The following is a 27,636-nucleotide window of genomic DNA, read 5'->3' as shown; positions in this document are numbered from 1 at the left end:
ATAACTTTGATATGTGAAGTTTAAAACAATACAGTAAGATGTATTGTTTTAAACTGAAGAGAAATGTTGATATTTTGGTAGGAAAAAGCCATACCAAAACATTAGAAATAGATTACTTTAATGATTGTTTTATTATACAATTTTAATATATATATATATATATATATATATATATATATATATATATATATATATTTAAAAAAACAATAACTGGTTCAGTGATACAAACGTGGATTAATACATGCAAAAGTCTTTATCCTCATCTTCTTCATTTATAAACACTCATTACACGCAAATAAATATACAAAAAAGAGCTTTATCATCACATAATTAATTGATAACAAAAACAGATTCTTGTGCGGCTTAGATCATTCCATTTGGTGTTATTTGGCAAAGTTTAGATGTGGAGTCGGTGGTATCCCAGTACTTACGGACAGATTTTATGGAGTTACGTTTATTAAACGTTTATGTGTCCTTCATAGTTTGGCGAAACCTGGAGATGAGTATCACTATTTATTTGAATATAGACAGAAATATCTACCTGTATATTTTAGGTTAAGACCAAATGCTTATGAGATGGAGTTAATTAGCATTAAGGATATAATTGTACAGAGTAAACTGCCAAATTTTGCAAAGAAATTGTATCTGTATTTGGACATGGGAGATTTGCTGATAGATGTATTGATTTTTAATGATGATGATGATGATGTGTACTGAAGAAAAGAAAATTTGTATATTTTCTTTTCTTTTTTTTTATCCTGGGAGGAGTTTTATGAAAACAAAGTAAAGTTATGCGTTTAAATGAGCAGGATATGAAGGACGATTTTCCAAATGTTTCAAGTTTTCAACTAAACGGCTCTGTAAATACAACAAGCTCATATAATTCTAGCTGATTGGAGCACCTGTTGTGACCAGTTTGTAATAGGCGCCCCTCTTGGCCATGAGTTTATCATGTGTGCCTTGCTCGATGACAGCTCCATGAGACATCACAGCTATGATATCTGCAGTCTGGATGGTTGACAGCCGGTGAGCGATGACGATGCAGGTTCGTCCTTTTCTTGCCTCATCCAGAGCAGTCTGCACGGTCTGCAGGACAAAGAATCTTTGTCATCAGCGAGTTCCTTTTGTGTGTCATGGATATATGATATGGATATGTTTTGGCAAACTTTCATTTAAAAGACTAGATTAGAGGACTTAAAAGATACCTTTTCACTTTCGGTATCCAGGGCAGACGTGGCCTCATCTAACAGCAGGATCTTGGGGTTCCTGACAATAGCACGTGCAATAGCGATGCGTTGTTTCTGTCCTCTTGACAGCTGCGAGCCCTGGGCACCAACCTGAGTCTCATATTTCTACCAGTTTGAAAGAGAGAGGCGTAAAAAGCAGCAAGTTATACTCTAAGTTCACCACAAGTCATCTTTAAAATGTGTGTTTGTTTGATTTTTTTTAGGATAGTAAACCTATACTAAGTGTATTTAGCATCCGCTCTGGAAAACGCTTGTCTGCACATTCTGCCAGTTACCTTCTAAAAGTAACTATAGGCAATCAACATCACATTCAATTTAGCTTTAATTCTGAATTTATGCTTAGTTCGCTTACTCAGCTTTCTTTTTAATCAAAAAATGACTGACCGGACAACATTTTGTGTCATTTCAGTCCTACTCACATCAGGAAGCGTCATCACAAAGTTGTGAAGATAAGCTTTCTTAGAAGCTTCAATAATCTCCTCCATGCGGACACTGCGGGTGTTATCTCCATATTGTATGTTCTCAGCTATACTGCAGTCAAACAAAACTGGCTCCTGGGACACTATCCCAATCTGAGATCTTAGGAAAGGCACATTGACTGAATGAGATGGGATGCCATCAATCACCTGAAAAGAAAAGGTGACACAGTTACAACAGAGTGAATGGTTTTGCTCACACTGAATACATTTTGTGTATCTGAAATTAACATTTAAATCAGTCAACACACACCACTTGCCCTTCATCAGGGTCATAGAACCTCTCCAGCAGTTGAACGCTTGTGCTTTTCCCGCAGCCACTGCTCCCAACAAACGCCAAAGTCTGCCCGGGCTTCACAGACACACGGAGGCCCTTCAACACCTGGGTGTCCGGTCGTGTCGGATAGGTAAATTTGCAATTAAGGAAATTTATTTCTCCTCTGAAGTTTTCCTAAAGATGGATGACAAGATTCATAAAAGTAACACTGGGGCTACATCTTAAAACTCATGAACCATTTCAATGTACAGTTATTGACATTCACCAACCCATTTCTCTCCATTTGACTGGCTTATGCTGATTTTAGGAACTCTGTCCAACAATTTGAAAAACTGGGCAGCAGCAGTTTTGGCTTTGGCATAATCTGGAGTGAACGAGGAAGCTCTGCCCAGTGCTGTCCCACTGATCACGACTGCTGAAATCACCCTGGGGAAACACATGACCACAGTGTTGATGTTTGGGAATCACATCACAAAGCTGAACATGTCAAAAAGCAAGATTTTTACCAACCTAAAAACAAACATGTATTGCAGACCCTCAGCCCTGACCAGGAAGCCTCCATATCTAAATGAAGCAGCATAAGCCATGAAGATGACACACTGAGCAAAACCAAAACAGAGCCCATAGATGTTGGCTTTCTTCTTGGCAGACTTATAAGGTAATTCAAGTTTCTGCTCATACGAATCCACAAATGAGCTCTCTTTGGCCAAACCTGCAATGGTTCTGATGTTGGCAAGAGCCTCACTGGATACCTGTGGGAGAGAAATCACTTAACCGCAAGAAATTCAAAGCTGCCTGTGAACTGGTATGATATTAAAATGGAAGATGAGCTTACCTGACCTGCTTCTTCCATTGCTTTCTTATCTTCATTTGCAAAACCTGTCAGCATCTTGGCTTGGAATACCCCAGACAGCCCAATGAGTGGCAGGAAGCACAAAATTACCAATGTTAATTTCCAGCTGAAGTAGAAGGCAATGATGAAAGAGACTCCTATGCTGGTCACTGAGTTAACAATCATGCCAATCTGGGGTCCTGTTGCCTACAGAAATTATTCAAGCATGTTAAAAAATATTTAAAAAAACAAGATTTTAATTGTAAAACCAAAACTGTGAAAACAGTCCTGTAGTTTCCTACTTACCCCCTGAACCATGGATGCATCTGTGGCAAGCCTGGTAGTCAGAGCTCCAGGACTGTTTATAGGGTTATCAAACCAGCCAATCTCTTGTTTCAACATGGCCTGGAAGCCCACTTTTCTCAGGCGGCGTGTCAGAAGCTCTCCAGATTTAGCAAAAGAATATCCCTGTAATATTAAATATGCACTGTAAAAAATCCATAAAATAAAGTATTGACCCTTTAACCACACATTGATTCTTACCATTACTCTGTACTCAGTTCATTTTAAAATTTATTTATACAGCGTCTAATCAGAACAACAGTCGGCTCAAGGCATTTTATATTGTAAGATAGACCCTACAATAAAGCGAACCACGCCCGCCATCTGTGAAAACTTTCTTTAAAAAAAAGAAAGAAACAAATGTACCGACAGAAAGTTACCGGTAATTTTTCTTTTTTTAACAGATTTTTTGTTTGTTTATTTGCTTGTTTACAACATGTATTAGTATTCAACCAAGCAATTTCTCCACAACTGCTATTCTAGATTATGTTTTGTTTTTAATATGTCTAAAACTGCAACAGCATACCTGTAAAAACTGTGAAATGAAACTAGCCACGGCCACGATGCAGAACAGAACACATATCCCATTGATCTGTTTCCTCTGTTCATTCAAGTCCTGAATTGCAAAAGTCTGTAAAAACAAATACCAGTGAAATATTTTAGCCCTTGCTCAAACTAGCTGTACATGTAAAAGATGACATGCGTTCTTCATGAGAACAGCTCTTACCCCAAGAATCTGGCTGAACAAGATGGCATAGATGGGGTTGACAGAGCCGTTGACCGCAGCTCCCAGTGAGCCAAGCAGCATGTAGGGCCATTCCTGCTGATTGTACTTAAGGATACGTGCAACTGGAGCAGGCTCTACATGTTCTTCCACATCATTTTGTTGCTGTTAAAAGATATGTGTAAGGACCATTGTTTTACATAGAACAGTTATTAATTGTCTTGGCATATTACATAGCACGAGAGGAATCTCTGTACATTTTCTGATGTGATATTCGTGTCCGTAGCAATCTTGAGGCTGCCTGATAGTGCATCAGGGACAAAGTCATTTGACAACTGGCTCAGCGATCGCAGCCGCAGAGAGATCCTGCAGGTGTAATATAGAGAATATCAAAGTATTTTCTTAATGATGATCTTTTCTCATGATCTCTTTCAAGTGGACTTACTGTACCTTTTACTGGATCTACGGCTTCCACGGCTAAACCCCCCTGCTTTTAGATCAAAGTCTTCTTCAGGAGCCTCACTGATAACATCTGGAAGTAAAACAATCAAGCAATAAAGTTTCCTTTGAGATTTGACAAACACAAGAAATAACTATAACATACTTTAAAGGATTTCCCCTTTGAAATGCCCAGACGGCATTTAATGTTTGGCCTTGACTGAAGCCATTAATTCAGCATAAGCATAGGTCCAGTTCTTTTGTGGCATTTAAGCTGCATATGGCCAACACAGCACCACAGTGCCAAAGCTGTAGGTGTCATGAACAACCTAAGGCCCAAACCTTTTGCTATGTTGCTATGTGACTGAGAGCTTTGAAATGTGCTCTTTCAACCAGGCAGGAAGGTCTTATTTGCATGCGATAGTGTGGAACAGCAAAATAGGAGGTGTACATGGTGTAAAGGGTGCAGAACTTTTAATTATGTGTCATCACAATGTAAAGCAACTACACTCTCTAACTGTATCAGACAAACAACAGGCAGCCAACTTGTTATCCTGAATTTCCAACCGTGCATGACAATCTCTGTCTAGTTCAGGTAAATATGTCTTTAACAGGGAAAAACATACAAAATGAATTTGAGAAATCACCAAAGGTTGGAACATATTCTCTATCAGACTAAATTTAGTTCTAAATTTAAATGTTTAAATTTAGTTTAAATGTTCTTCATCATATTCTGGACATATTTGGGCATTTGATTTTGTTTAACGTTTGAAGATTATACCATAAATTTTGATCCAGGCATTTTCATTTTCTTGCACCAAAAGTCCAAATCTAGTAACTGACAGACCACATGACTCCTACCACTAGTTGTGTTGGTTTGGCCTTGGCTTTGCAGGGTGACCAGAGTGAAGTAGACGCCTTGCTTCCCCAGTAACTCGCAGTGTGATCCTCTCTCCACAGCCTGTCCGTGCTCAAATCCTATAATAACATCTGCATTTCTAATCGTGGAAAGACGATGAGCTATAGAAATCGTCGTCCTGCCTGTGCGCACCTGCAGATATGGTTGTTATTAGGGTGTCAGTCCACTAAACAAGATGCTAATGAAGTCAAAATGTATGAAATATAAAAAATGGCTCACATTATCCAGTGCTTCCTGGACTACAGCTTCACTTTCATTGTCCAGGGCAGATGTGGCCATATCCAGCAAGAGGATCTTCGGGTTTCGGATGAGCGCACGAGCTATAGCAATACGCTGCTTCTGCCCTCCGCTCATCTGGCCTCCACCTTCACCCACCATAGTTTCAAATTTCTGGAGTATAAGAGGCAAAGATTTTTTTCATTGATGTTAAAAAGTACAAAATTACAGCACATGACTGTAAAACTGCTGTAACTTCTGCAATTGTGCTGTATATCATTTTTAAATGTACCTGTGGTAGCTCCATAATAAAATTGTAGGCATTAGCCTCTTTTGCTGCCTGGATAATGTCGTCCACGGTTACTCCAGGTCGACCAAATCGGATGTTCTCTGCAATGGTGGTAGCAAACAGCACTGGCTCCTGCTCAACAATCCCAATTAGAGAGCGTAGCCACTGGATGTTCAAAGTACGGATGTCATGACCATCCAAAGTCACCTGAGAAGGAAAATTTTTTACAAGACATTACAACGAAGCCCCCAAACATCTCACTCCATCTGTCTGAAAAGTTTCTCAGATAGTTACCGTTCCCTCCTTTGGGTCATAAAACCTTTGAATGAGCTGGACTGTGGTGCTCTTTCCAGATCCACTTGGTCCAACAAATGCGGTGGTTTCTCCTGCTCTGATCTGCATGCTCAGATTATCTAAAATCTGAAAAAGGTTGTTGACTTACTGTGAGTTCAATCCTGAAACATGACAGAACAAATATCAAGCAAAGAATGTTACCTTGACGTCGGGCCGGGATGGGTAGTAGAAAGTGATATTGTGGAAATCAATATCACCTTTTACTTTGTCTAATTTGTGACCTTCTTCTGATAGACAATCAATTTCCGGTTCCTGTGAAAGTAGCAACAAATAAACTTTATTCATTATTTTAACATTGACTAATTTGGGTCTTCTGGTTATGTAAGTTAGCTGGTTTTACCCGGTCAATTGTCTCAAAGATACTCTTTGCAGCTGCGCGACCAGATGCGAAGGCCTCCAGGCACGGTGAGGCCTGGCCAAGGTTCATTGCTGCCATGAGTACACCAAAGAAAACCTAAAACAAACACAGCAGCATTAAAAGTCAACAGTTTTCCATCTGTTTATTCTACAGAGTATTACCATTTAGAATTTAATATTTCATACCTGAATAAGAGTACCAGCCGTCATCTCCTTAGTGTCGATGACCAGTTTAGATCCGTACCAAAAGGCCAGACCATAGCAGAGGAAAATGATGCACCACAGGTATCCTTGAAACACTCCTATGATTGTTCCTTTTTTAACTCCCCAATTCTGAGCTTCCACAAGGTTTCTGTCATACCTGTGCAAAATTTGTATTTTAGCATCATTACAAATAAAAGTATTAGCATTTATATGGTACTACAAAATACCTTTCAGCTTCTTTTTCCTCCCCTCCAAAAGCTGCTACCGTTCTGATGGATGACAGCACCTCATCAGCCACGGCCCCTGCCTTTGCATAGGCCTTAAGCTCTCGTCCTGTCAGTCTGGCCACAGCCTGCAGGAACCAGGAAGAGAAATGCACAAAATAAAAGCATATCAAAGCTTAAACATAACAGGACAAAAGGTATATATCCACCAACTGCTAACTGACTATCAAACGCTTACCATAGCCATCAGTCCAGCACCTATACCTATCAGAGGGCTCACTGCTATGACCACCAGAGTCAGCTTCCACCCACCAATGAATCCAACCATGAAGCCAAAAACAAATGTAGAGATCCTCTCAATAAATATAGACACCTGATCAGCAATGGCACTGTTAATCTTGTTGATGTCGCTATAAAAAGAAAAAGCAACAGAATGTGTAAAAACATGTTGAGCAAAACAGTGATAACAGGCTGATCAGCAGGCAGAGAGAGACACAACGTACTCAGATATCCTCGTGTTTAGTTCACCCACAGAGTTGCAGTCGAACCATCCAATCTCCATTCGCATTACTTTTCTGAAATAAGTCTTTCGAATTCTCTGTGTTTGTTTTGCAGCCGCCGTCACCCAGAATGCAATCTAAAATGTGATTTTTAAAAAAGGACATCACATTATACAGACACAAGCCATGCATTTTCAGAATGGATTTAAACAAACTCCATATTTTTATTCTTTAATTCTGGATTACTCCTTATTCTGGTTCTTGGTGCAGCTCATCAGTTCATCCACAACCTGAAACAAACCTTTCCCTTTCAGGAAACTTTTCTTTTGATTGGCTGCCCTTTATATTCAGAAGGTGTGAGCAGCACATGGAGGGGGGATGCTGTTCTTACACAGCCATGAGCCTGAGATGACCATGTCAAAGATATCCCCTCTCATTAACAGCACTAAGGCCAACAGGTGATAGTAAATGGTCTTAAATTGAGTGTTAAGTGGATGTTTAAAATTATTCACCAGAAGCGACAAAAAAGAATCAAAAATTAAAGCAGAGTATGTAACATGCATACTTACCTGAAAGTAACTAACAATCAGAACACCGAATCCAATCCCAACATAGTAATACGCAAACAACGTCATCTGTGCTTCAATATCCACCCTACCAAGAGAACAAAAATGAGTAGCAGTAACAACAATAACTCTTTACTGTAGCAACAATCTCATCTGGAATAAACAAATGACTTACCCGCAGTAGAGTGTGGTGTTTTCATCCGTTTCATACACGGTGTCGTTAACCCAGTAAATAGTATTGTTGTTGCACGTCTTGTTGGGATCTTTCAGCTCTTGGACCTCACGCTCATAATCCACAAATGTGTTTGTCATCATGCCATAAACGAGGAGCATGAGCGGTGAGGCTGCGCCGTGTACAAGGGCACACGCACTCCCCACCACCATCATCACGATGTCTTTCCAAGTGGCAAATCGGAACTGAAAATGGGAAATTGTGGATTTGTACTTGTGGGTATAAAGAATGTTCCGTGCTTATCTACCTTTTTTTTTGATGATTCAAGAGCAAAGATAAGGAAAAGAACAAGCTTTTATAGAGTCATGGAAAAATATTTACCAGCTGAAAGTATCCAACACTCAGAGCATTTTCTTTTTTCTTCTCTTCCCTGTAAAACATGTAAATAACCTATGACTGTAAATGACAGAAAAACTGCAAACACATAGCATGTTAATGTCTCCCATCCCAAACTTACCCATTTTGACTGTCATCTGAAAAGAAGGGAAATTATAATTAGAGTAAATGCTTAGCTTTTTTAAGCAAAACTATTAGTAAGATGTATGTAATGATATTTAGTCTTTTTTTTCCCACTAACTCACTCACCTTCTTTATCTGGAAGTGGGGGTGATGTAAGACTGACCTTCTTCTTCATTTTTGCCGCTCTGACTTTCTGTGGATAGAAAAGTTAAACATTGGAATAAATATCAGTGTAACTTAATATACTTTAAATGTAATGTAAATGAGGGAAGTTACACTGTATTTTATTGGCACAAACAGACAGGAAAAGGGATGACATGATCTGCTGAGAATTTAATAATTTCAGACAAGCTGATAGCGTGTGGGTTGAATTAACTTCTTTTTATCGTGCTCTTTTCAATTTTTATCCAGCTGCTTGGACATACGAAGGACAAGGGAAATATTTCAGCAGCACATTACTCTGCACAGGTCAGAATACCAGTATAAATGATAAAAGATTAAAACACAACAAACAACATGAATAAGTATTAATGGGTTTAATAAACCACTCTGGGTCTTAAACCAGTGTATCAGAATCCACATACCTGGACTTCTTGGCGAATCTCTGCTTTCTTACGAAACCCACCAACAACGCCGAGGTTCTTCAGAGGAATGTCCTATCTCACACTCAGGTCAACCTATGCCTCCCCTTTTATACTATCTACTCCTCCATTAGACTGATAAACGTCAGCAGTATTTGCTGACGTTTGCAAGACAAATTTTAACTAAGTGAAGTCAGTGTATAACTACTGCCTCTAGGCTGATTCCTTTATTTTAAGAAGAAATTGTAACATTTTCAGAAATTACATGGTTATGAAAGAAAAAGAAAAGAAAACATCCTTTAAGGCAAATGTATTCACTTGTTATCAGAAGTGATTGTAAAAAGGGTTTAATGACCACGGGGACATTCATTATGGGTAGGAGTTCAGTCTGTAATTTGCGTCTTTGTGAAATTTTAATCCCCACCTTTCATTAGCAGTCATTAAAAAATTTCTTTACAAAGTTTTTATTATTTGTAAATTTCAATGAACAAGTGAGAGCGAAGAAGTAAGCTAATTACTAACTCTTCTGCTGCTAATTTTAAAGCTGGTTATGCTTATATGAATTACATCATTAGAATACATTTAAATGTTTGTTAGCCACCTGTCTCCTTTACATAACTGCAACTGTTTTGGTAGCAGTGTGAGTTTCTTCAATTTTGATTTTTAAAATGAAAAATAAAAGTGTTGATACGTCATAACAAACACAATTCTATCTCACTCTCAGGTTGGAAGAACAAATCCTTGTAAATAAGGAGAATCTCAGGGAAGGAGTGAGGATATATGGGTTAGTGTTTGTGGGATGGTGATGAAGGGCCTGGTTTTGGAATTTGCTCCTGCTTTACAGCAGGTGATTGATAATAGCACAGGTAGGACAGGGCTCCACTCCGTCAGAGTTCTTACACTCTTACCCAACTTACACTTACATCTACTATTCTTAAACGTTTAAATACTTTAAATAATGTAATTGTTAGTGTAAAACATAATGATGAAATGATAAATACTTAAATAAACAGTAATATGGGGCTGGGGCTCCTGGAGAAGACTGTGAAATTTCTGTATTTTTACGAGATAAGACATTAAAATACACTTGTTTTAGCTTTATATTTACATGAAATCTTGTGAATCTAAACAGGCTTTGTTAATAAAATAACGCTACACGTGTAAAAACAATGAAATCACCCCATAATGTGGTCAAACACTCATCTAGTAAAATCAGTGGAGCCAAAAAATTCCAAAAAAGTATTGTTATTAGTTGAGCTTTATTGTGTAATTGTTTTTAAAGAATTGTGTTAAAGCTTTTATTCCATAATTAATGTAAATATATATATATCTACACATTAAACAAAAGTCAAAATACTTTTATTAAACTAGTAACTGGGTTTAAAAATACAGCATTTACTGTTCATTTTTGATTATATGAACAGTATAATAGGTTTTTATGTGTGTTCAAACAAAAAGTTAATGGATTTACCCTCTTACAAATATCCAGAAAGTGTTATTGTAATTACAGTATACTGTTATTTACAGAACTTATCGAGTAATTACTTATGGATGTCAATATTGAAAGAGCTGAGCTTAATGAAACACTAACTTTACTTTGTGTAATAATGCCTTAATACTACTGCAATATGACATTAATACTGTTGAGTTAGCTTTAGCTGTCCTTAAAAACATTTGACAGTTTAAAGAAATCTGCAGCTGTAAAACCTCTTGACCACTTGAATGATGATATTGTGTTTTATAACATCAGCTTTGTACCATAAGGACACACTTCATTCCTGTGCCTCAACATTTAATTCTGGTAGCAAACAGAAAACGACAGAAAACTTCTCACAATAATACAAATGTATTAGGTTGTTATCATAAGTGATTGTAAAAAGGGTTTAATGACCGTGGGGACATTCATTATGGGTAAGAGTTCAGTCTGTAATTTACAACATCATTGTGTAATTTTGATCCCTGTCCTTTATTAACAGTCGTTAAAATTGTCTTCACAGAACTTTTATTATTCATAAACTTCAATGTACAAGTGAGAGTGAATGAAAAAGCTAAGCACTAAATGTTCTAGTGCTAATTTTTAAAGCTGATTATACTAAAAAAATTTTTATTGTTGATTGTTCTCAACACAGGTGAATGATAATAGCACAGGAAGGTCAGGGCTGTCAGAGCTCCAGTGATTAATCTTATCTGCTATCAAATATTCTTAAATATTTACTGTACTTTAGATTTAAATGTTTACAATGATAAGTCTTAAACAGTTAGGACACACTTACTTCCTGTCCCCCAACACTTCATTTTGTTAACAAATAGACCACATCAGAAAACTTTTATAATAATGTGCTATAAAAAACAAAACTGTTCTTTTTAAAAAGCTTTTAATGAACCATAACAAACACACAGAATTAAAATGAAAAACCCTAAATTTAGAGTCACACTGAACATGGCAAGTTTCCCTGGTGCTGCAGACACTTCAAAGGTGTTTGGACACCTGTTATTTTTCAATCTAGGTGCAATTGACAACAGGTACAGTTAAGATTTGCTGTGAAACAGTGCAGGTGTAGTCTAGCTCTACCAGGATAGCACATCCATAGGTGCAAGGTGATTTTCTCTGTCTAAAAGCACAGAGAAAATCTGATACATGAGGAATGGAAGACAGGAAAGAACTGAAGAAAGGCATCAACTAAGCTTTGGGACCAATGTCTTTGTGCAAAGAGGAAGACAACAAACATTGCCAGTCCTTTAGTGAAACTTGTGCTCACAGTCCAACACCATGCAAATTGTTCACCAGAGAATACCAGAACTGACTGGCATGCCATTCTCTTCACAAATGAGAAGAAGTTCACATATTTCTTAAGGGAAGATGACCGCCAGCCATCTGCTCAAAGTGGTCTTCTTCCCTTTATCATCTTTCCTTTTATCTTGAAGGCAGCTGTTGAATTAAATATAAACATGAAGAGACAAATGACTGCTTAAAAAAAGTCATTTTAAATGGGAATAATAATGATGATGTAGTAAAAATGATAAGAATTAACACTGAAAAACTACCTGGAGGGAACACTGAAGGAAAAACTTATTATCAAGACTGCATTAACTAGTGCTTTTCATAAGTATCTATAAAGGTTTCCCTGCAAAGTTTTATATTATGACACAAAAGATGCAACTGAAGGTGACAGTGAGCAAGACATTTGAAATCACTTTAATTTTTGAAGCAAGACTGGCAACCCTTTATATGCGACACACACACTACATGGTGTATATAAAACCTTTTAGGGTTTTCACTGAAACACCACAGCCATGACAAGTGTCTGAACATACTTAAAATGCTTTTCATTTACCCTTGACACCAACAAGTAAAATAAGGAATCTGCAGAGAGAAAGAAAAAAAAGTCTGTGTGAGTGCAGGGGACACTTGAATACATACAGCTGTCTAACGCCAAAGAAGCATGTGTACTGAATGCTAGCTATTGTAAAAGCTGCAACCTTTTACAACCTTTTACCTTTTACTATTGCAAAGCTTTTGGTGATAGCGTTTGCATGCTATTGGTGATTGGTACAACTATTACTTATTGCTAAGACTACCCTCACCTTAATATCATTTACTAATATATGAAGATTGAAAAAAATTATACCCTTGTTTAAACTCCTACATTATACAACATATCTGAATGAACAAACTCATGTAAAATTACAGCAACTTTATTTCTTTTTCTTTTTGTCTTATTTTTGCCATTTTACACTCAATGCATCAAATTTAGAGATGCATTTACGGCATAAAACTGGAAATTAACACATTTATCTTCTAAATAAACATAAAATATTTGTGAAATTATTATTTTTTTTTTTTACAGTCTTTTTGTGTGTGATAATGTTTTAAAAATCCATAAAAATGTAAACCAAACAAACAAACATATATATTCATAGTACAGTTTTTTGTGGTATTTTATATTAGACATTAGTCGATATACTTTTTTTTTGTAATTTTATTGATATTTTATTGATATTTCACATATTCACATACATATTCAAAAAATAACAAGACATTTCTGTCTGAAGGAAACACTTAGTTTATTATCAAGACTACCTGTGTTAACATTCAGGTAAATTTGGGGTTGGGGGGTCTTAACACTGTTTAGCTTAGCTTAGCACAGACTGGAAACCAGCCTACTGTAGCTTGAACAGTAATAAAATGCACCTCCAAAACCTCCTAAAGCTCAGTAATTAACATATAGTTGTTTGACTGGTACAGTATGTTAGAGCTGGAGGCGGGCTGTGGTTATCGCATTACTTCTGAAATGGGAACTGTGAATTTCCGTGGTCCCACTGGTTGCCTGGCAGTGAGACACAAAAGCAACAGTGTAGACTTTGATAGACTGATTATGGTCATTCTCTCCATATAAAATAAAGAAACGGAATGGGTTTGTGTTTCTTCAGGTCCAAGCTCTACACATCACGAACCAGAGAAGATACAATTGAAGACAAAAAAAAAAAAAAAAAGATAAAAATAAATAAATAAATGAAATAAGTGAAATAAAAAGTGAGCGAGAAATTTAGTGTCCAGGGGTTGGCGCTCTTCATTCAGTTTTCAATGGAAAAAAAACACAGAGGCTGAAGTTGCCAGTTCAGTCATTTTTCCGCTGAACTGGCTGTGCTGCTTCTTGCCGCCGGGTTCTCTCCCTTTTGGTGCATTTTGTCACGCAGCCATGGCAACCCTTAGAGTCAAACACTATCCCCGGAAGTTTCGGAGAACTGGCAACAAATTAAATAGAGGAGAGAGAAAAATTAGCTTCTTACCTCTTTTCGGTGGAGGTTCATGCCTCGCTGCGCTGCAAGTCTGATTTCATGTACTGACTTTGGAAAACACGGAAGTGAGTTATTTTTTTTACATCTTTTTTCTTTTTACTTACGCTCCATATATGACGTTTATCAATCTTCCCGCGCCTTGAAATTTTATATTTTATATAACAGACGGGAAAGTGAACAAAAGGTGACTATCTCTTATATGACATCGAATCTAAAGTTAATGCGATAAAAGGCTTGGCTCAGTGTTACACCCATTCTGTTCAGTTCAAACGTGTGAGGCGCAGTCACCCCACCACAGGTAAGGCTTTTGAATCTACCTGCAGCTGAGGAGGATAATCAGCTGATTTCATAATCAATGAAGTGTGTGGGTCAAGATGAGTTTTCAGTATCAAATACCCCCCAGGTCCCGGCTTCTAAACTGTGATTATTTCCTGTTTTCCTTGTTTTTTGTTTGTTTTTGTGAAATTAACTAATTTGAATTTTATTTCTTGTTCTTGACTGTGTGAGAATATCACTGTGGAAAAAAATTAAGAGAAAGTTTTTTTTTATTCCTCCAGTGTTTTACAGATATGTTAGATCCAAAAATCTAATATAAAGATGAATCCAGATTTTCAAAATTAATTAGCTTGTGCAACTCCTGCATAGCTCACAGGGCATTCGTGCCATTCCTGCCACACCCAGCTCCAGTCACCCAGGCTGATCCCACCTCCATCCCCACCTTAGTACATTGTTCTACCGGATAAACCTGTCAACTAGTACATTTACTCAAGCATTTCTCCTACTTCCTCATCTTGACTCAGGGGAACATATTTTAGAATCGGTATTTTCAACTTGAAAACTAAAAATAAATCTGAACCTAAATTGTTGTAATTATGATACACAAATTTCGGCCTTTTACTTTAGGTACTTTACCTAACCTAACCATTCACTAGTTTAAAGACCAGGAGGATCCACAAAAATTGGGGGGGGAAACACAGAGCCGGCATAAAATCTGTGTCAGATCAAACATGTGGATCGATCTCCTATGGTTAACCTTTGGGGAAAGAAGAGAGCAGCCAAAAGTAGCTTTAAATGTATGTTCGTGCTAATTTCTTTTACAGTGTAATATTTCTAAATTTACTCACAATGATTTAAATACTTCTTCATCCGCTATAGATGAGTGTAAAACTTCCCGTGGCCATTTCCTTTGTCTCATTTCTCAAATGACAGTAAAAGTCGTCAAAGTAATATGTGAAATTCTTCACAGCCTTGTGTTATCTCTCATTCTTTGCATTTTGCAGATGTTTAGTTTATCTTTATATTTCCATCTGCAGTCTCACCAGTTGCTGATTGTGTTTGTGGTCAAAACAGATGATTTAATCTTTCATTCTAACAGGTTCCCTCACAGTGGCACCATTGTGTGTGTATATATGTAAGGCCTTCATGCTACATGCTGTCACCATCTATAATGCATGATATCAGTCTGGGAGAGAAGCATCTGCCAGATGTTATTGTCATCACTTTAATCATCGGGCATTTTTAAAAAGTTTCACAAATAAAGTATTTCTCATTTACCAAAAAAAAAACCCAAACCCAAAAAGTTTAGTCTTTTTGGTTGTCTGTGAAGTCTGCCAAGCCCACAGGCATCACGTCATGAGCGTTGTAAAGCGTGTTTACGTAGCTTGAGTGTGTCAAGTCACAGCAGGTTGTTAACCTGTAGTAGCATGCTCAGATGGTTTACAGATGTCACAACTATGCATGACAAATAGGAGTGTGAATGTGTGCGCAAAGTCAAGACAACATATTACAGGAATATGCAGAAGAGTGAGTGTAAGGTCATTTCCTTCTTCATTGAAGAAAAGAGCATTAGGTGTAAGGTTGGCCAAACAGGAGTGACAGGATGATCTGTAAATCACAGTGTGGTTTCGTTACTGTCTATTCCTCACATCCAATGCAAATACAAGTGCTGGTTTTCTTTACAAAGTAGATTCAGATATGACGAATATTTGTACAAAAGAGCAGCCGGTTAACCAAAGAAGAGTGATGGAGTAGGCATTCAAATATGACAGGTCTTTTAAGTAATTAAAATAAGGAAAACAAGTCAAGACTTTAGAGTCATACCTTATTAGAAACCCTGTCATTCTAATAAGGTATGTAATCATATAGGCCAACCGGACTGGCACAATTCAGAACCTTGTCATTGATCTCAATGATTTAATCATCAGATGAAGCTGTCATTTATCAGCAGCCTACACTCGTAGTTTTGACCCCCTCACACAGCCGCTAAGGGTTTTGGCTCAACCTCCTATGTTATTGCACATCAACACCTATTTGTCATAATCATTTAACCATGACCTATAATATATATGTATAAAAGTTCCCGAAGGTATTTAAATATAACCTAATAATAATGTTCCACCTTCTTCTTGGCCTTAGAAAAATGTTTCTGTACATCCTCGGGCTGGTGGCTGTTTGGTTCGTTTATCGCTGGTACAGAGAAACCAAAAGAGTCTCCAACAAGGAGGACAAGTATGTGTACATCACAGGTTGCGACTCCGGGTTTGGTAATCTCCTGGCGAGACACCTGGACAAGCTGGGCTTCCGCGTGATTGCAGGCTGTTACACCGGGAAGGGTGAGGATGAGCTGAAGAAGGTCTCCTCCGACAAACTGACCACCATCCACCTGGACGTCACCGACTCTGAGAGTGTGAGCAAAGTGGCAGCTTTCATCAAGACTCTGGTTGGACAGAAGGGTGAGTGGCTCAGTGTAAAGTCTCCCATTTTTAACTGATGAACTTAAATGTCAAATATTTTGATTACGTGGATGTTAAGGCAATTCATCTGTTTTCACAGTCATTTCTTTAATTTTATCACAAAAGTAGTCCATCACAGTAATTTTTAATTGCTTTAGACAGGCGTGAGTAGAATAAATATACTAAGGAAAGAATTATTCAGTATTGTTTTCTTGAATAAAATGTGAACAAGACTGAAACTCAATGTAAAGGCCTTCTTTACATCTGTTGTCAGTATAGTCAATAACCCAGCTACCCACCCACCCACTCACTCTGTTAATCGCAGCATGAAGGAAAATAAAACAAACCCTGAACAACTGAACTGTAAGAACAGTGAAGCGAAGACAACATCTCATTATGTTAGTGTTTTTATTCATCTTTAGGCATGAAAAAAATATTTTTGAACTTCTTTTTTTTTTTAAAACATGTACTTTTCAAAGAATTTTTTACATGTCAATTTAGGTGGACAACATATGTTTTGACTTGTGATTTGACAAACAAATAAATAATATACACTGTGTGTTGTATTTATGTGCAAGTATACCATCAACGCTGACACAAAGACAAGAAAACAGCCTTTGAATAGCTGTCCACTGTAGTGACCACTATGCGTAAAAGGGTTAATGTATTTAATGACTCAGTGTTTGGATTTGTAGTGTGCCTGCAGGAAGAGCCAGCCTGTTTAACTCATTTCCAGTCATTTTAGGGTTTGGGGCTTGTTTTAATGGTTGATGGCCGCCCCTCCCTGAGCCTGGCTCTGCCGGAGGTTTCTTCCTGTTAAAATGGAGTTTTTCCTTCCCCCTGTCACCAAAGTGCTTGTTCGTAGGGGGTCATAAGATTGTTGGCTTTTTCTCTGCATGTATTAGTGTAGGGTCTACCTTACAATATAAAGCGCCTTGAGGCGACTGTTGTTGTGATTTGGCGCTATATAAATAAAACTGAATTGAATTGAATATCAGACCTGGGAAATGAAAACAAAGTTCTGAGCCCAATTTTTAAACTGGCTTGGAGAAGTTAATGTTATGGAGTGGAAAGTGAGACTATTTTGGTAGGGGGAAAAAGTCATGTTAGGCAGAATATGCAGGATGTATCTGCAAATCATTTGACTTGATTGTAGTAGATGCTTAGCTGTTCATATCAGTGATTTTTCAAAGTGTGGATTCATGGAGTCTAGATTAGAAACCGGCAGAGCATGTTTATCACTTTAAAGTGGGCCTACATGACATAAAATGAGAAGCAAATACAGTGTTCTTAAAAGTGGTTTGCTATGATTTCACAATCAGTCTGGGTTAATGACCCAGAAAAAATATCTCCCAGCATTAACACAAAGATTTTAAAAAGTTACGACATTTGAGTTTTCCCAAGGGCCACAGTTGGGGAATATTTTTAACATCTACTCTCTCCAACAGCAGTTTGTAAGGAGATAAAGTTACGTTGAGTATAAATTAGTTAATCTTACTGTTCCAGCCCTCAACAACAGTCCCAATTCTCATGTGGCCCTGTTTTTATGGTATACTATATTTCAACATTAATGATTATAACACGCAGGGATTTGTGTCGGTACTGTGGCTCTCATTGTGCTTCTTGTTGTTGGATTTGTGTTACTTCAGGCCTCTGGGCCGTCGTGAACAACGCTGGAATCTCAGTGCCGTCCGGTCCCAACGACTGGCTCACCATAGAAGATTTCAAGCCTATGATAGCGGTCAATCTGCTCGGTGTCATCGACGTGACCCTGAGTGTCCTCCCCCTCATCAAGAAGGCCAAAGGCAGGGTGATAAACATCGCCAGTGTGTGTGGTCGAATCAGCCCATTCGGCGGACCTTACTGTGTGTCCAAGTATGGAGTGGAGTCCTTCAATGACAGCCTCCGGTGAGAGCACATCAGACTTTTCAAGCCTGTACATGCGTACCCTGTGAGTCTGCTGACTTGCAGCATCTCATTTTGTGTTTCAGTATCAACATGGCACCATTTGGAGTCAAGGTGTTATGCATTGAGCCCGGGTTCTTTAAAACAAACGTGACTGACACTGTTATGTTGAAGAATAACTTGATGAAGCTCTGGGAAAGATTACCTCAGGAAGTGAAAGATGACTACGGGCATGGTTTCTTGGACACAAGTGAGACGCTTTATTTCATTTAACAGATAAGACTTGCTCGGATGCATTATGTTTTCAAGCTGTTGATTCATTGCTCTCATTTCCATCTTCAGCCTGACATTGTATCTACTTTAATCTCTTCATTTCATGTGACTGTGCAGAATCAATATGCAGCAGACAAGATTTCGTGCACCAGAAGCTTTCTGGACTCTTTTCAGCTGCATTAATCTTGCCTGTGACTGATGATCATTAGTCCTTTAATTGAATTGAATCATTTTTACAGAACTCATGTGTAAAACATTTCTCTTTTTAGTGCTTGAGCAGTTGGACGAGAGGTACAGGCAGATTGTAGACGGGGACCTGATGAAGGTGGTCGGCTGTATGGAGCACGCCATCTCTGCCCTTTATCCACGCACTCGCTACTCCCCCGGATGGGACGCCAAGTTCCTCTGGTTGCCGATGTCGTACATGCCGAGCTGGCTCTCAGACACGTATTTAATTAAAAGTAAACCCACACCCAAAATATCTGTGCTGTAGTTTCTGTCACGTCAGTCAGTGAAGGATTTTGGGCTAATCTGAAGATTATATGCGCGTGTGTTTATTTTCTTACGATAATTATGACTCTAGGCATTATTACATCTATTTAATTGATTAATAGAGCTGCTCTCAGAAGAGTACATGTCAGGTAACGAAGAAACCATTGAGCACTGACAATTAACTTTGTGTCAAGTCATGTAATAATCTTGAATGCTGTGTCATCTCACCTTTGTTAGTAAAGCAAAAAATCCTAACATGTATTTGTCCTACATATCGAAGACTGTGCTCTGTAACCTATAGTCAGAGATATTGTGCTTTCTCAATTGATTTCAGTTGAAAGGGGAGTGCTGTTATCAAAACCAGGGCTCATGCACTCTGACTGTATTACACAACCCCAAACGTGTAACCTTTTAGACCCTCCTGTTATATCGGACTTTGACTTTGCAGACTTGTTACATAACTTCACCTTCATCACCAGGTTTTGATTTAGAAAGCACCTTTCAGTTAATTTATATTCCCAGGGGTGAAGCAGCAGAAACACCTAAAGCTGTAACCATGGTATGTTTGTATTATTTTTATGATTATTATTTGTTCTACTATTGTACATCTAGTGGTGCTTAAATTTGTGCTGTTTGGCTCTTGTACCCATTGTGATCACCTAGCTCAGCTAACGTCTGGATAAGTTATTGCCTGTTTATCTATTTTACACTAAGTTAATTAACAGACTTGACAGGAGTGGCTCAATTGAAACCTTTTGTTTGTTTTGTTTTGTTTTTTGTTACATTTTACTTTCAGTAGATAGCCTAATGAGATCTGATGCCATCTGGTGGATGAATGAAAATTGTCATGTTGTTTTTAAAAATCTGTTTACCCATAGTTTAGTTTCTAACATGCAGATAGTTTGACTTTGAGGTTTCAGAGGGTTAATGAAACACAATTGGTGCACAAATCAAATAAAATGTATTGAGAAAATGCCCAAAATCGTACACATTTTTTCCCAACTACATACTTCCTATTCCTGCATGTTCGTGTGAGAAACAAAGAGAGGACTGGATTAAGATCTTTTAATAAAATCTCTCACACCACAATGTAAAAAAACATTGGTACCAGTGAATAATTCTTTCATTTTATTGTTCAAGTATATTGCTGAGGGTCTATGAAAAGTAATGATCCAGTTTTTTGTAAGTCTTTTATAATCGTGTGCTCTAAGCTGCATTTTCCTGTAGTTTGAGCTAACAGATGTCAGATAAATGGGCTGTAGTTTTAGTGCTTATCAGCTCAGTTTGAGTTCTCAAAACACTCTCTCACTTCAAGATTCATTCACTCACATATATACACTTTTTTAATGCATAACATTCATGCACACACATCAGGGGCAAGTCAGGATTTAGTATCTTGCCTAATGATACTCCAGCATGCAGACCAGGAGAGCTAAGGATCAAACCACCAGCCTCCTGATTAATAGATAAACTGCTGTACCTCCTGAGCCACATCCGCTCCCTCATATATTCCCCTCTCGAATGAGTTCTAGGATAACATAATGTTACCATCTGAAATCTGGTAAAAGCAGAAGTAAAAAGTAACACATGACAGGTCAGTAAACCTGTGATCACAAATATACTGATTAAATCTCCAAAAGTTGATTCTCTTCATCTGGACGTAGCGTTTTGTGGGAGAAACGTTTCGTCACTCATCCAAGTGACTTCTTCAGTCTCAGCTGACTGCATGTTTCCCCAATCGTATAAACAGTACATTTGCATAATGACTGAAACCAGCCCACTAAAGGAACAATGGGCTGGGAAGCCAGTTCCTTAATCTTAGTTATGCAAATTCTCATGACCATTGATCAACAACCACTGACCAAAACCCACCGATCAAAGACCACTGATCAATGGCCATGAGTACCATTCACAGAGAGTTGGGGAATGGCTGCAATCACAGCATTGTAAGATGGCGAAAGATGTACCCTTAGGCCCCCTCCTCAATTCAGAGATGGTCTTTCCCTTTTCACGTAAATGGCCTCCTTGACTCCGCGCTCAAACCAGCGTTCCTCCCTGTCCAGGATGTGTACATCCTCATCATTGAAAGAGTGTCCACTGGCCTGTAGGTGTAACTAGACTGCAGAGTCCTGGCCTGACGAGGTAGCTCTTCTGTGTTGTGTCATCCATTGCCAGAGGTTGTTTGGTTTCCCCGATGTATAAATCCTGGCAATCCTCCTGCACTTAACAGCGCACACGATGTTACTCTGTTTGTGTCGGGGGACCCGATCCTTGGGATGGACCAATTTTTGGCGCAGCATGCTTTGGGGTTTAAAAGCCACAGAAACCCGGTGTTTAGAAAAAATGCGTCTCAACTGCTCCGATACTCCTGACACATATAGGATCACTACAGGTTTTCGCTTGGGCAGCGGTTGTCCTTCTTTCCTGGATCGGCTGGAGCTTTCTTTAGGTGCCTTTCCAGCTTTTCAGTCATTATGCAAATGTACTGTTTATAAGATGGGGAAACCTGCAGTCAGCTGAGACTGAAGAAGTCACTTGGATGAGTGACAAAATGTTTCTCCCACAAAACGCTACGTACAGATGAACAGAATCAATTTTTGGAGATTTACTTACCTGGATGATTGAGAATGCATCAAGACATACTGATTAAATGTATTCAGTTTAACCTTCCAGCTTTCAGACCTGTGAGGGTAGATGCCAATTTTCTGTTTGGGTGAACTGAACTTCATTTGGGGACATATTAATCAGGTGTGGTCACATTTTCTTAGATCTCAGCCTGTTCTACTCAATACTGGGTTAAGGGCTCACTTAGTTGTGAATGGCTTTAAAAGCTATGTAATTCTGCCATAACCAGTTGAGCCACAAGGGGGAGCTGCAGCTAAATAATAGCAGTGGCGCCCTGGTTTGATAATCTGGTTACAGGCTTTAACACTGAGACAAGTTTTAAATCGTTTATTTATTAAGTGTTAAATTGCTTTATTCTTCAATGTCTAGAACTTTCATGTGATGCTCTGCTTTATGAAAAATAAAACGAGGCTAAACAAACATTAAGAGGCCGTGTGTATAATTCAGGTTTTATTACTGCTGCTTAAATGTTTTTAAATGCATCCCAAGTTTCTCCCGCCAGGTATTTACAGACCATCTAGCAGCTTATTTGCCAGGGGTAAGACGATTTCTCTGTTTTTGTATAAATTAATTACTTTATCCAGTGATTAAAATAAAGTAGAGGATGGCATTATGAATGTGTGAAGTCTTTCATTTTAGTTGTAATTTTTGTGTTTTAGGTAATCCTGTCACACCTGGCCCTAACCTGTGTTTTCCTTCTGGCCACGCTCGCTGCGGTCCGCTGGTACATCAGAGATTCCTACAAGGTTGATGGTTTCAGCCAGAAACATGTGCTCATCACAGGCTGTGACAGCGGCTTTGGGAATCTTCTGGCCAAACAGCTGGACCGAAAAGGTTTCCAAGTCATGGCCGCCTGCCTCACAGAGAAAGGTGCCGCAGACTTGGCAGCGGCTGCCTCCCCCAGACTGAAGGCCTTCCTGCTGGATGTTACGGACAGCGCGAGCATCAGGAAGGCGGTGGAGTCTGTGAGCAGAGAGGTCGGAGAGCGAGGTGAGCCGGGCGGACAGCAGCAGGGGGTGCACACTGATAGGGTGCCAGTCAGAGTGAAGCACTGGGAGAGATAAAGCCAAGCTGGTCCATCCCGTCATCAACCCATCATCCTCCTACTGATACGTGTAACACATCCTGCCTTTTAAACGGGAGGGAGAAACCTGCTTCTGACATAAATCAAGACTGTCTGACTACCAACTGTGGGACAGCATGTGCTGAAAACAAATGTTATTACTGATGTGCAAAAAGTAATTCCATCATTTGATTTTATCTATGAAAAAGATTTTTACTGGGGAAAAACCCCCAAAGGTGGCAAATGTGTAAAACAAATGCCATAGATCAGTTTGTCAGGCCCATGCTCTATGTAAGTGGCTCCTAACCTTTTTATCTTATAGATGATTAGAAAAGAACCCATATGTCTGTTTTCACCTGCTTCTCAGATGTTCAGTGTGTCAATGACAGATTTTCACCACATAGATTTCCAAATTTGATTGGTTTTAGAAGCCCAAGGGCCAAAAAACCCTCTTGATTTTGGCCCTTGAAAGAAATTTTACAGAAATTGGAAAAAAATACTATTTTGTATGCAAAAGATATTCAAAGTCATGTCTGCAATGAGTCTACTCCAGCAAAATAGGAATTATAGACCTGGCTTTATCCAACATTCAGATGCATATTAGCACACATAAAAGGAAGTTTCATGGTATACTTACAAAATGCCTACAGAAAAGGATACAAACCAAAATCTGGCCAACCTGTGTATGTGGAGCATCTCATACTCTTCTCTAGGGTTGAACATAGATAACAGATTGATCAGCTTTCACTGAAACCTTGCACAGCAGGTCAGTGTGTGACATCTGCAGATCCAGAGAAGCATCTGCATGGGCTATAAGCAGTTTAATCTGTCAAGATTACAAAGCAAAAGATTTAAAGGATGAAGGTCATGAGCTGTTTTCTGGTGGTCGTTATTCTGTATCCTGCAGGTCTGTGGGGTCTGGTGAATAATGCTGGAAGATCGACACCCATCGGCCCAACAGAATGGATGAAGTTAGAGGATTTCACAAAGGTTTTGGATGTGAATCTGATAGGAGTGATTGACATAACCCTCCAGTTTCTGCCTCTCTTAAAGAAAGCTCGGGGCAGAGTGGTGAATGTAGCCAGTATTCTGGGACGACTGTCTCTCACTGGTGGAGGATACTGCCTGTCCAAATGGGGAGTGGAAGCCTTTTCTGACAGCCTCAGGTATGAACATGTGGTTAAAAACATACATACTGTCATAATTAAAAAATAAAATAAAAAAGGATTACACTTGGTTAGGCAAGATGGTTTTGGTGATATTGGACCAATAAAATCATGTGAGTGTCCTGATGCTTTGGTAACTCCAGACTACAGTTAGTTACGCATCTTTTAAGGGGAGATCAGGAGACTACTATAAAGCGATGGTAGCAGTAGTTGAAAGAGCTGAAATCTTCAATTCACTTTTATTCAGTTTTATTTATATAATATCAAATCATCTCAATGCACTTCATAATCCCCCAAAATACAGAGAAAACACAAACAATAAGAAGCCCCCTATGAGCAAGTACTTGGCGACAGTGGGAAGGAGAAACTCATTTTTAATAGGAAGAAACCTCCAGCAGAACCAGGCTCTAAGAAACACTCCTAAATCTTTTGAATTCATGCCTAAGATCATATAGAGAAGCATCCCTAAATAATATTCTGCTGCAGAAAGATACACAATGCATTGTTGGAGACGCAAGTTCTTTTGTGTGAATGCCCAGCGGTCTGTAGGAGGCTGTTTTTTTGGACCTTTTGTTATTGGTTGTTATTTGTGAATGAGTTAATGGATATTTGTTAATGGACCTTTTGTCCAAAAATGGACCCATGGACCTCTGCCTATAAAAAAATACATACACATAAAAATACACATAAGAATATAGTAAAGCAGAAATTACATCTACCACAGTCTAATGAAAGTATCAAAGGATTGAAAATACTCACATATTAACTATGCCGCAGCATAGTACTGATGGAGAAGTGCTCAGTAAAATTCTTTCACTTGCTTTAAAGAGACACGTTGTCTGCTTTGTCTGACCAGGAGGGACATGCAGCCCTTTGGTATTAATGTGAGCATCATCGAGCCCGGTTTCTTCAAGACTAACGTGACCCGCATTGATCTTATTGACGCTGACCTGAGGAGGCTGTGGTCCCGCCTCCCTCAAGATGTGAAAGACTCATATGGAGCTACATACTTTGATGAGTGTGAGTAAAAGCGCACTTTGCTTAAATCAGCTACAGATCAGCTAAACAGATGCTCTGTAAGATCACTTTTATCTGATTATTGATCTCTCAGATGTGAAAGCTCAGACCTTCTCCATGGGACTCTTGTGCAGTCCGGATATCTCTAAGGTGACGAGGTGCATGGAGCACGCGCTGACCGCTCGCTTCCCACGCACACGTTACGCAGCAGGCTGGGACGCAAAGCTTTTCTGGATCCCTTTGTCCTACCTCCCTTCATTCGTTGCAGACTTTATAGTCAATGTGATTCTCCCTTCTCCTAAACAAAAGATGTAAATAGCAGACAGCCTTTACCATCGCTGTAAAAGTTTGTATGACTGTGTCATTACTTCTCTCCTGTGTATATGTTGACCATGTTCACCCTAAGCTAAAGCTGATTGAGATTTTCCCACACACCATCTCTAGGGGTTAGAGAAGATGATTCAAAAAAGAGAAAACAGTAGCTTAAATAACCACTTGTTAAAACCAAGATATACAGAAGAGCATCTCTGAACACACAACACATCAAACACTGAAGGAGATGAGCTGGAGCAGCAGATGACCCCACCGGGTCCCGTTTCCATCGGCTAAGAAGAGGAAGCAAAATTAAACAATACAAGGCTGGCCTGTTGAGTCTTGATTTCTGCTGTGACATTCAGTTAATCGGGTCAGAATACGACATAATTAATATGAAATCGTGGATCAGTCCTGTCTTGTATCAGTGTTTCATGGTGGAGGTGGTGGTATAATGGTGTGGATCTAAAGGACCTAAAGTGTGCCAAGAAAATATATTTGCACACATATTTAAGCTCATATATTTGAAATTGTTTAAACACCACAGCCTATTGTGGCGACTTCCAGCAGGACAACACCAGATTCACACCATTAATATGCAACTGACAAATCTGCAGCAACTGTGTGATGCTATCATGTCAATAAGAACCAAAATCTCTGTGGAACTTTTCCAGCATCTTGCTGAATCTGTGCTGTGAAGAATTAAGGCAGCTCTCAAGGCAGAAAGGGGTAAACATGGATGAACATGACCCTTATTCTTTGTCTTCCTCTATGCATTTGTGTGGTGTCCAAGGCGTAGCCCCCAGACCTCCCTAAGATCTAGAAAATAGATGGACCGTAACAATAAAGTGAAGAAAAAGAGACCACGTTACAAAATAAGAAATTTATTCATGCACGTCACAGCAGCAGAAATTGAATCCATTTGGACATTTCCTCACAGATAACATTTTTTTATTTGTCCTCATTATGATACAACATAGATCAATATGTAAAGAACTTATTAGAAAATGTCTACATCTGTATTCTTGGGTTGTATATTGCTCTTTAAGATGATCAACTACATATCCACGCAATAGACTTGGGCACATTCAAGTACTGTTCCAAACTAATTTGGCCATTATTCATTTCAGTAATATCACTAAAAAACAATCGTGTCAATTCAAAAGTCGCAAAGGTGATGTAAGGTAAAAATGAGTCTGATTAAGAAGGATAAAAGTATGCTTTGCACACGTATTTAAGCCTATGCATCTGTTTATATTGGAGCACATACTGAAGAGATATAAAATCGAATCTGTCTTGCTTCAATTAAGCCGTGAAATGAGGTATATATTCAGTGGTGAAACAGATATTATTACCCATCGCATTTCTCCAATTTCCTTTGATCATTTTGTACATTCACAATGCAGCTCGCCTTTTATATGTGTTATTTTCTTCACGCCGAACTATTTAGGATCTATTCCAGAATATTTCTGAAAAAAAATCTTACTGTCCAAATTTACAAATATACAACATATTTATTAACATTTCTATCAGCAGCTTCAGTGCAAAGATATACATATCGTACATCAGGATAAAGAAACAAAAAACATTAACACAAAATTGGCATAAGAAATGTCAGAAGGCATAGTCACGGAAGACGTTTTTCTTTGTTCTATAGAAATGTACTTCTCTCCTAAAACGATTTGAGTTTTGTACACAGGCTGCATAAAAAAATAAATTCTGTGCAAAGTGTGTTTCATTTTTCGATTCCCGTCCGCGAGAGAGGGGTTATACGTCACTGTCCTCTTTAACGAGGTTGGCCGTGTCTTTGAAGCTGTCCTCGGTAGGCGAGAAGGTGTTGGGGCGATCCCTCTTCTGAGGTTTGGCAGGGGGGGCAAACGGAGATGGCTCAGGGGCAGACGAGTCCCTGCTGCTTCCTACGGGCTTTTCATCCCTCATCTGTAAAACGGCACAGATGGTAAAAAAGAGAAGCCCCTCCCCAACCCAGCTTTCTGTTTAATTTCTGATATCTTAG

At 38.7% G+C, this 27,636-nt stretch overlaps 4 protein-coding genes across 7 annotated transcripts in view; 2 read left to right on the top strand and 2 right to left on the bottom strand.

Annotated features, from left to right (window-relative positions):
* Nucleotides 1–191: 191 nt before the first annotated feature.
* On the bottom strand, nucleotides 192–9,380 carry abcb11a (ATP-binding cassette, sub-family B (MDR/TAP), member 11a). The gene is made up of 27 exons (XM_085134620.1): nucleotides 8,783–9,380; nucleotides 8,655–8,670; nucleotides 8,519–8,567; nucleotides 8,141–8,382; nucleotides 7,969–8,053; nucleotides 7,403–7,536; nucleotides 7,138–7,309; nucleotides 6,903–7,027; nucleotides 6,658–6,832; nucleotides 6,455–6,568; nucleotides 6,256–6,366; nucleotides 6,055–6,180; nucleotides 5,764–5,967; nucleotides 5,475–5,645; nucleotides 5,198–5,387; nucleotides 4,349–4,430; nucleotides 4,156–4,264; nucleotides 3,902–4,063; nucleotides 3,701–3,805; nucleotides 3,139–3,300; nucleotides 2,836–3,039; nucleotides 2,511–2,752; nucleotides 2,270–2,426; nucleotides 1,977–2,174; nucleotides 1,667–1,873; nucleotides 1,206–1,352; nucleotides 192–1,086 (listed from the first exon to the last, which is right to left on the bottom strand). The coding sequence occupies exons 1-27, from the start codon at nucleotides 8,829–8,831 to the stop codon at nucleotides 886–888; spliced, it is 3,939 nt and encodes a 1,312-aa protein (XP_084990746.1). The 5' UTR covers nucleotides 8,832–9,380; the 3' UTR covers nucleotides 192–885.
* A 4,575-nt stretch (nucleotides 9,381–13,955) lies between these two features.
* On the top strand, nucleotides 13,956–20,345 carry dhrs9 (dehydrogenase/reductase (SDR family) member 9). Of its 4 annotated transcripts, XM_085135522.1 has the most exons (6): nucleotides 14,124–14,221; nucleotides 14,302–14,335; nucleotides 16,453–16,769; nucleotides 18,419–18,677; nucleotides 18,761–18,924; nucleotides 19,217–20,345. In XM_085135522.1, the coding sequence occupies exons 3-6, from the start codon at nucleotides 16,457–16,459 to the stop codon at nucleotides 19,438–19,440; spliced, it is 960 nt and encodes a 319-aa protein (XP_084991648.1). In that variant the 5' UTR covers nucleotides 14,124–14,221; nucleotides 14,302–14,335; nucleotides 16,453–16,456; the 3' UTR covers nucleotides 19,441–20,345. The 4 variants fall into 4 exon arrangements, with proteins under 4 accessions (XP_084991645.1, XP_084991646.1, XP_084991648.1 ...); XM_085135519.1 differs by lacking the exons at nucleotides 14,124–14,221; nucleotides 14,302–14,335 and adding an exon at nucleotides 13,956–14,102; XM_085135520.1 differs by lacking the exon at nucleotides 14,302–14,335 and having other exon boundaries at nucleotides 13,964–14,221.
* On the top strand, nucleotides 19,933–25,952 carry rdh1 (retinol dehydrogenase 1). Its single transcript, XM_085135518.1, has 6 exons — nucleotides 19,933–19,998; nucleotides 22,567–22,602; nucleotides 22,724–23,054; nucleotides 24,035–24,293; nucleotides 25,150–25,313; nucleotides 25,405–25,952. The coding sequence occupies exons 1-6, from the start codon at nucleotides 19,996–19,998 to the stop codon at nucleotides 25,623–25,625; spliced, it is 1,014 nt and encodes a 337-aa protein (XP_084991644.1). The 5' UTR covers nucleotides 19,933–19,995; the 3' UTR covers nucleotides 25,626–25,952.
* A 538-nt stretch (nucleotides 25,953–26,490) lies between these two features.
* The window catches only part of lrp2a (low density lipoprotein receptor-related protein 2a), a 53,110-nt gene continuing 51,964 nt past the window's right edge, over nucleotides 26,491–27,636 (bottom strand). Inside the window, 1 exon segment of the mRNA XM_085135511.1 lies at nucleotides 26,491–27,560. Coding sequence (XP_084991637.1) covers nucleotides 27,390–27,560 — 171 coding nt within the window. The 3' untranslated portion in view covers nucleotides 26,491–27,389.

This window comes from Neolamprologus multifasciatus, chromosome 16 (assembly GCF_963576455.1).
Source record: "Neolamprologus multifasciatus chromosome 16, fNeoMul1.2, whole genome shotgun sequence".
NCBI lineage: Eukaryota > Metazoa > Chordata > Actinopteri > Cichliformes > Cichlidae > Neolamprologus > Neolamprologus multifasciatus.
Note: the sequence above shows the minus strand (reverse complement) of the source record. Positions and strands in the feature narration are given on the sequence as shown.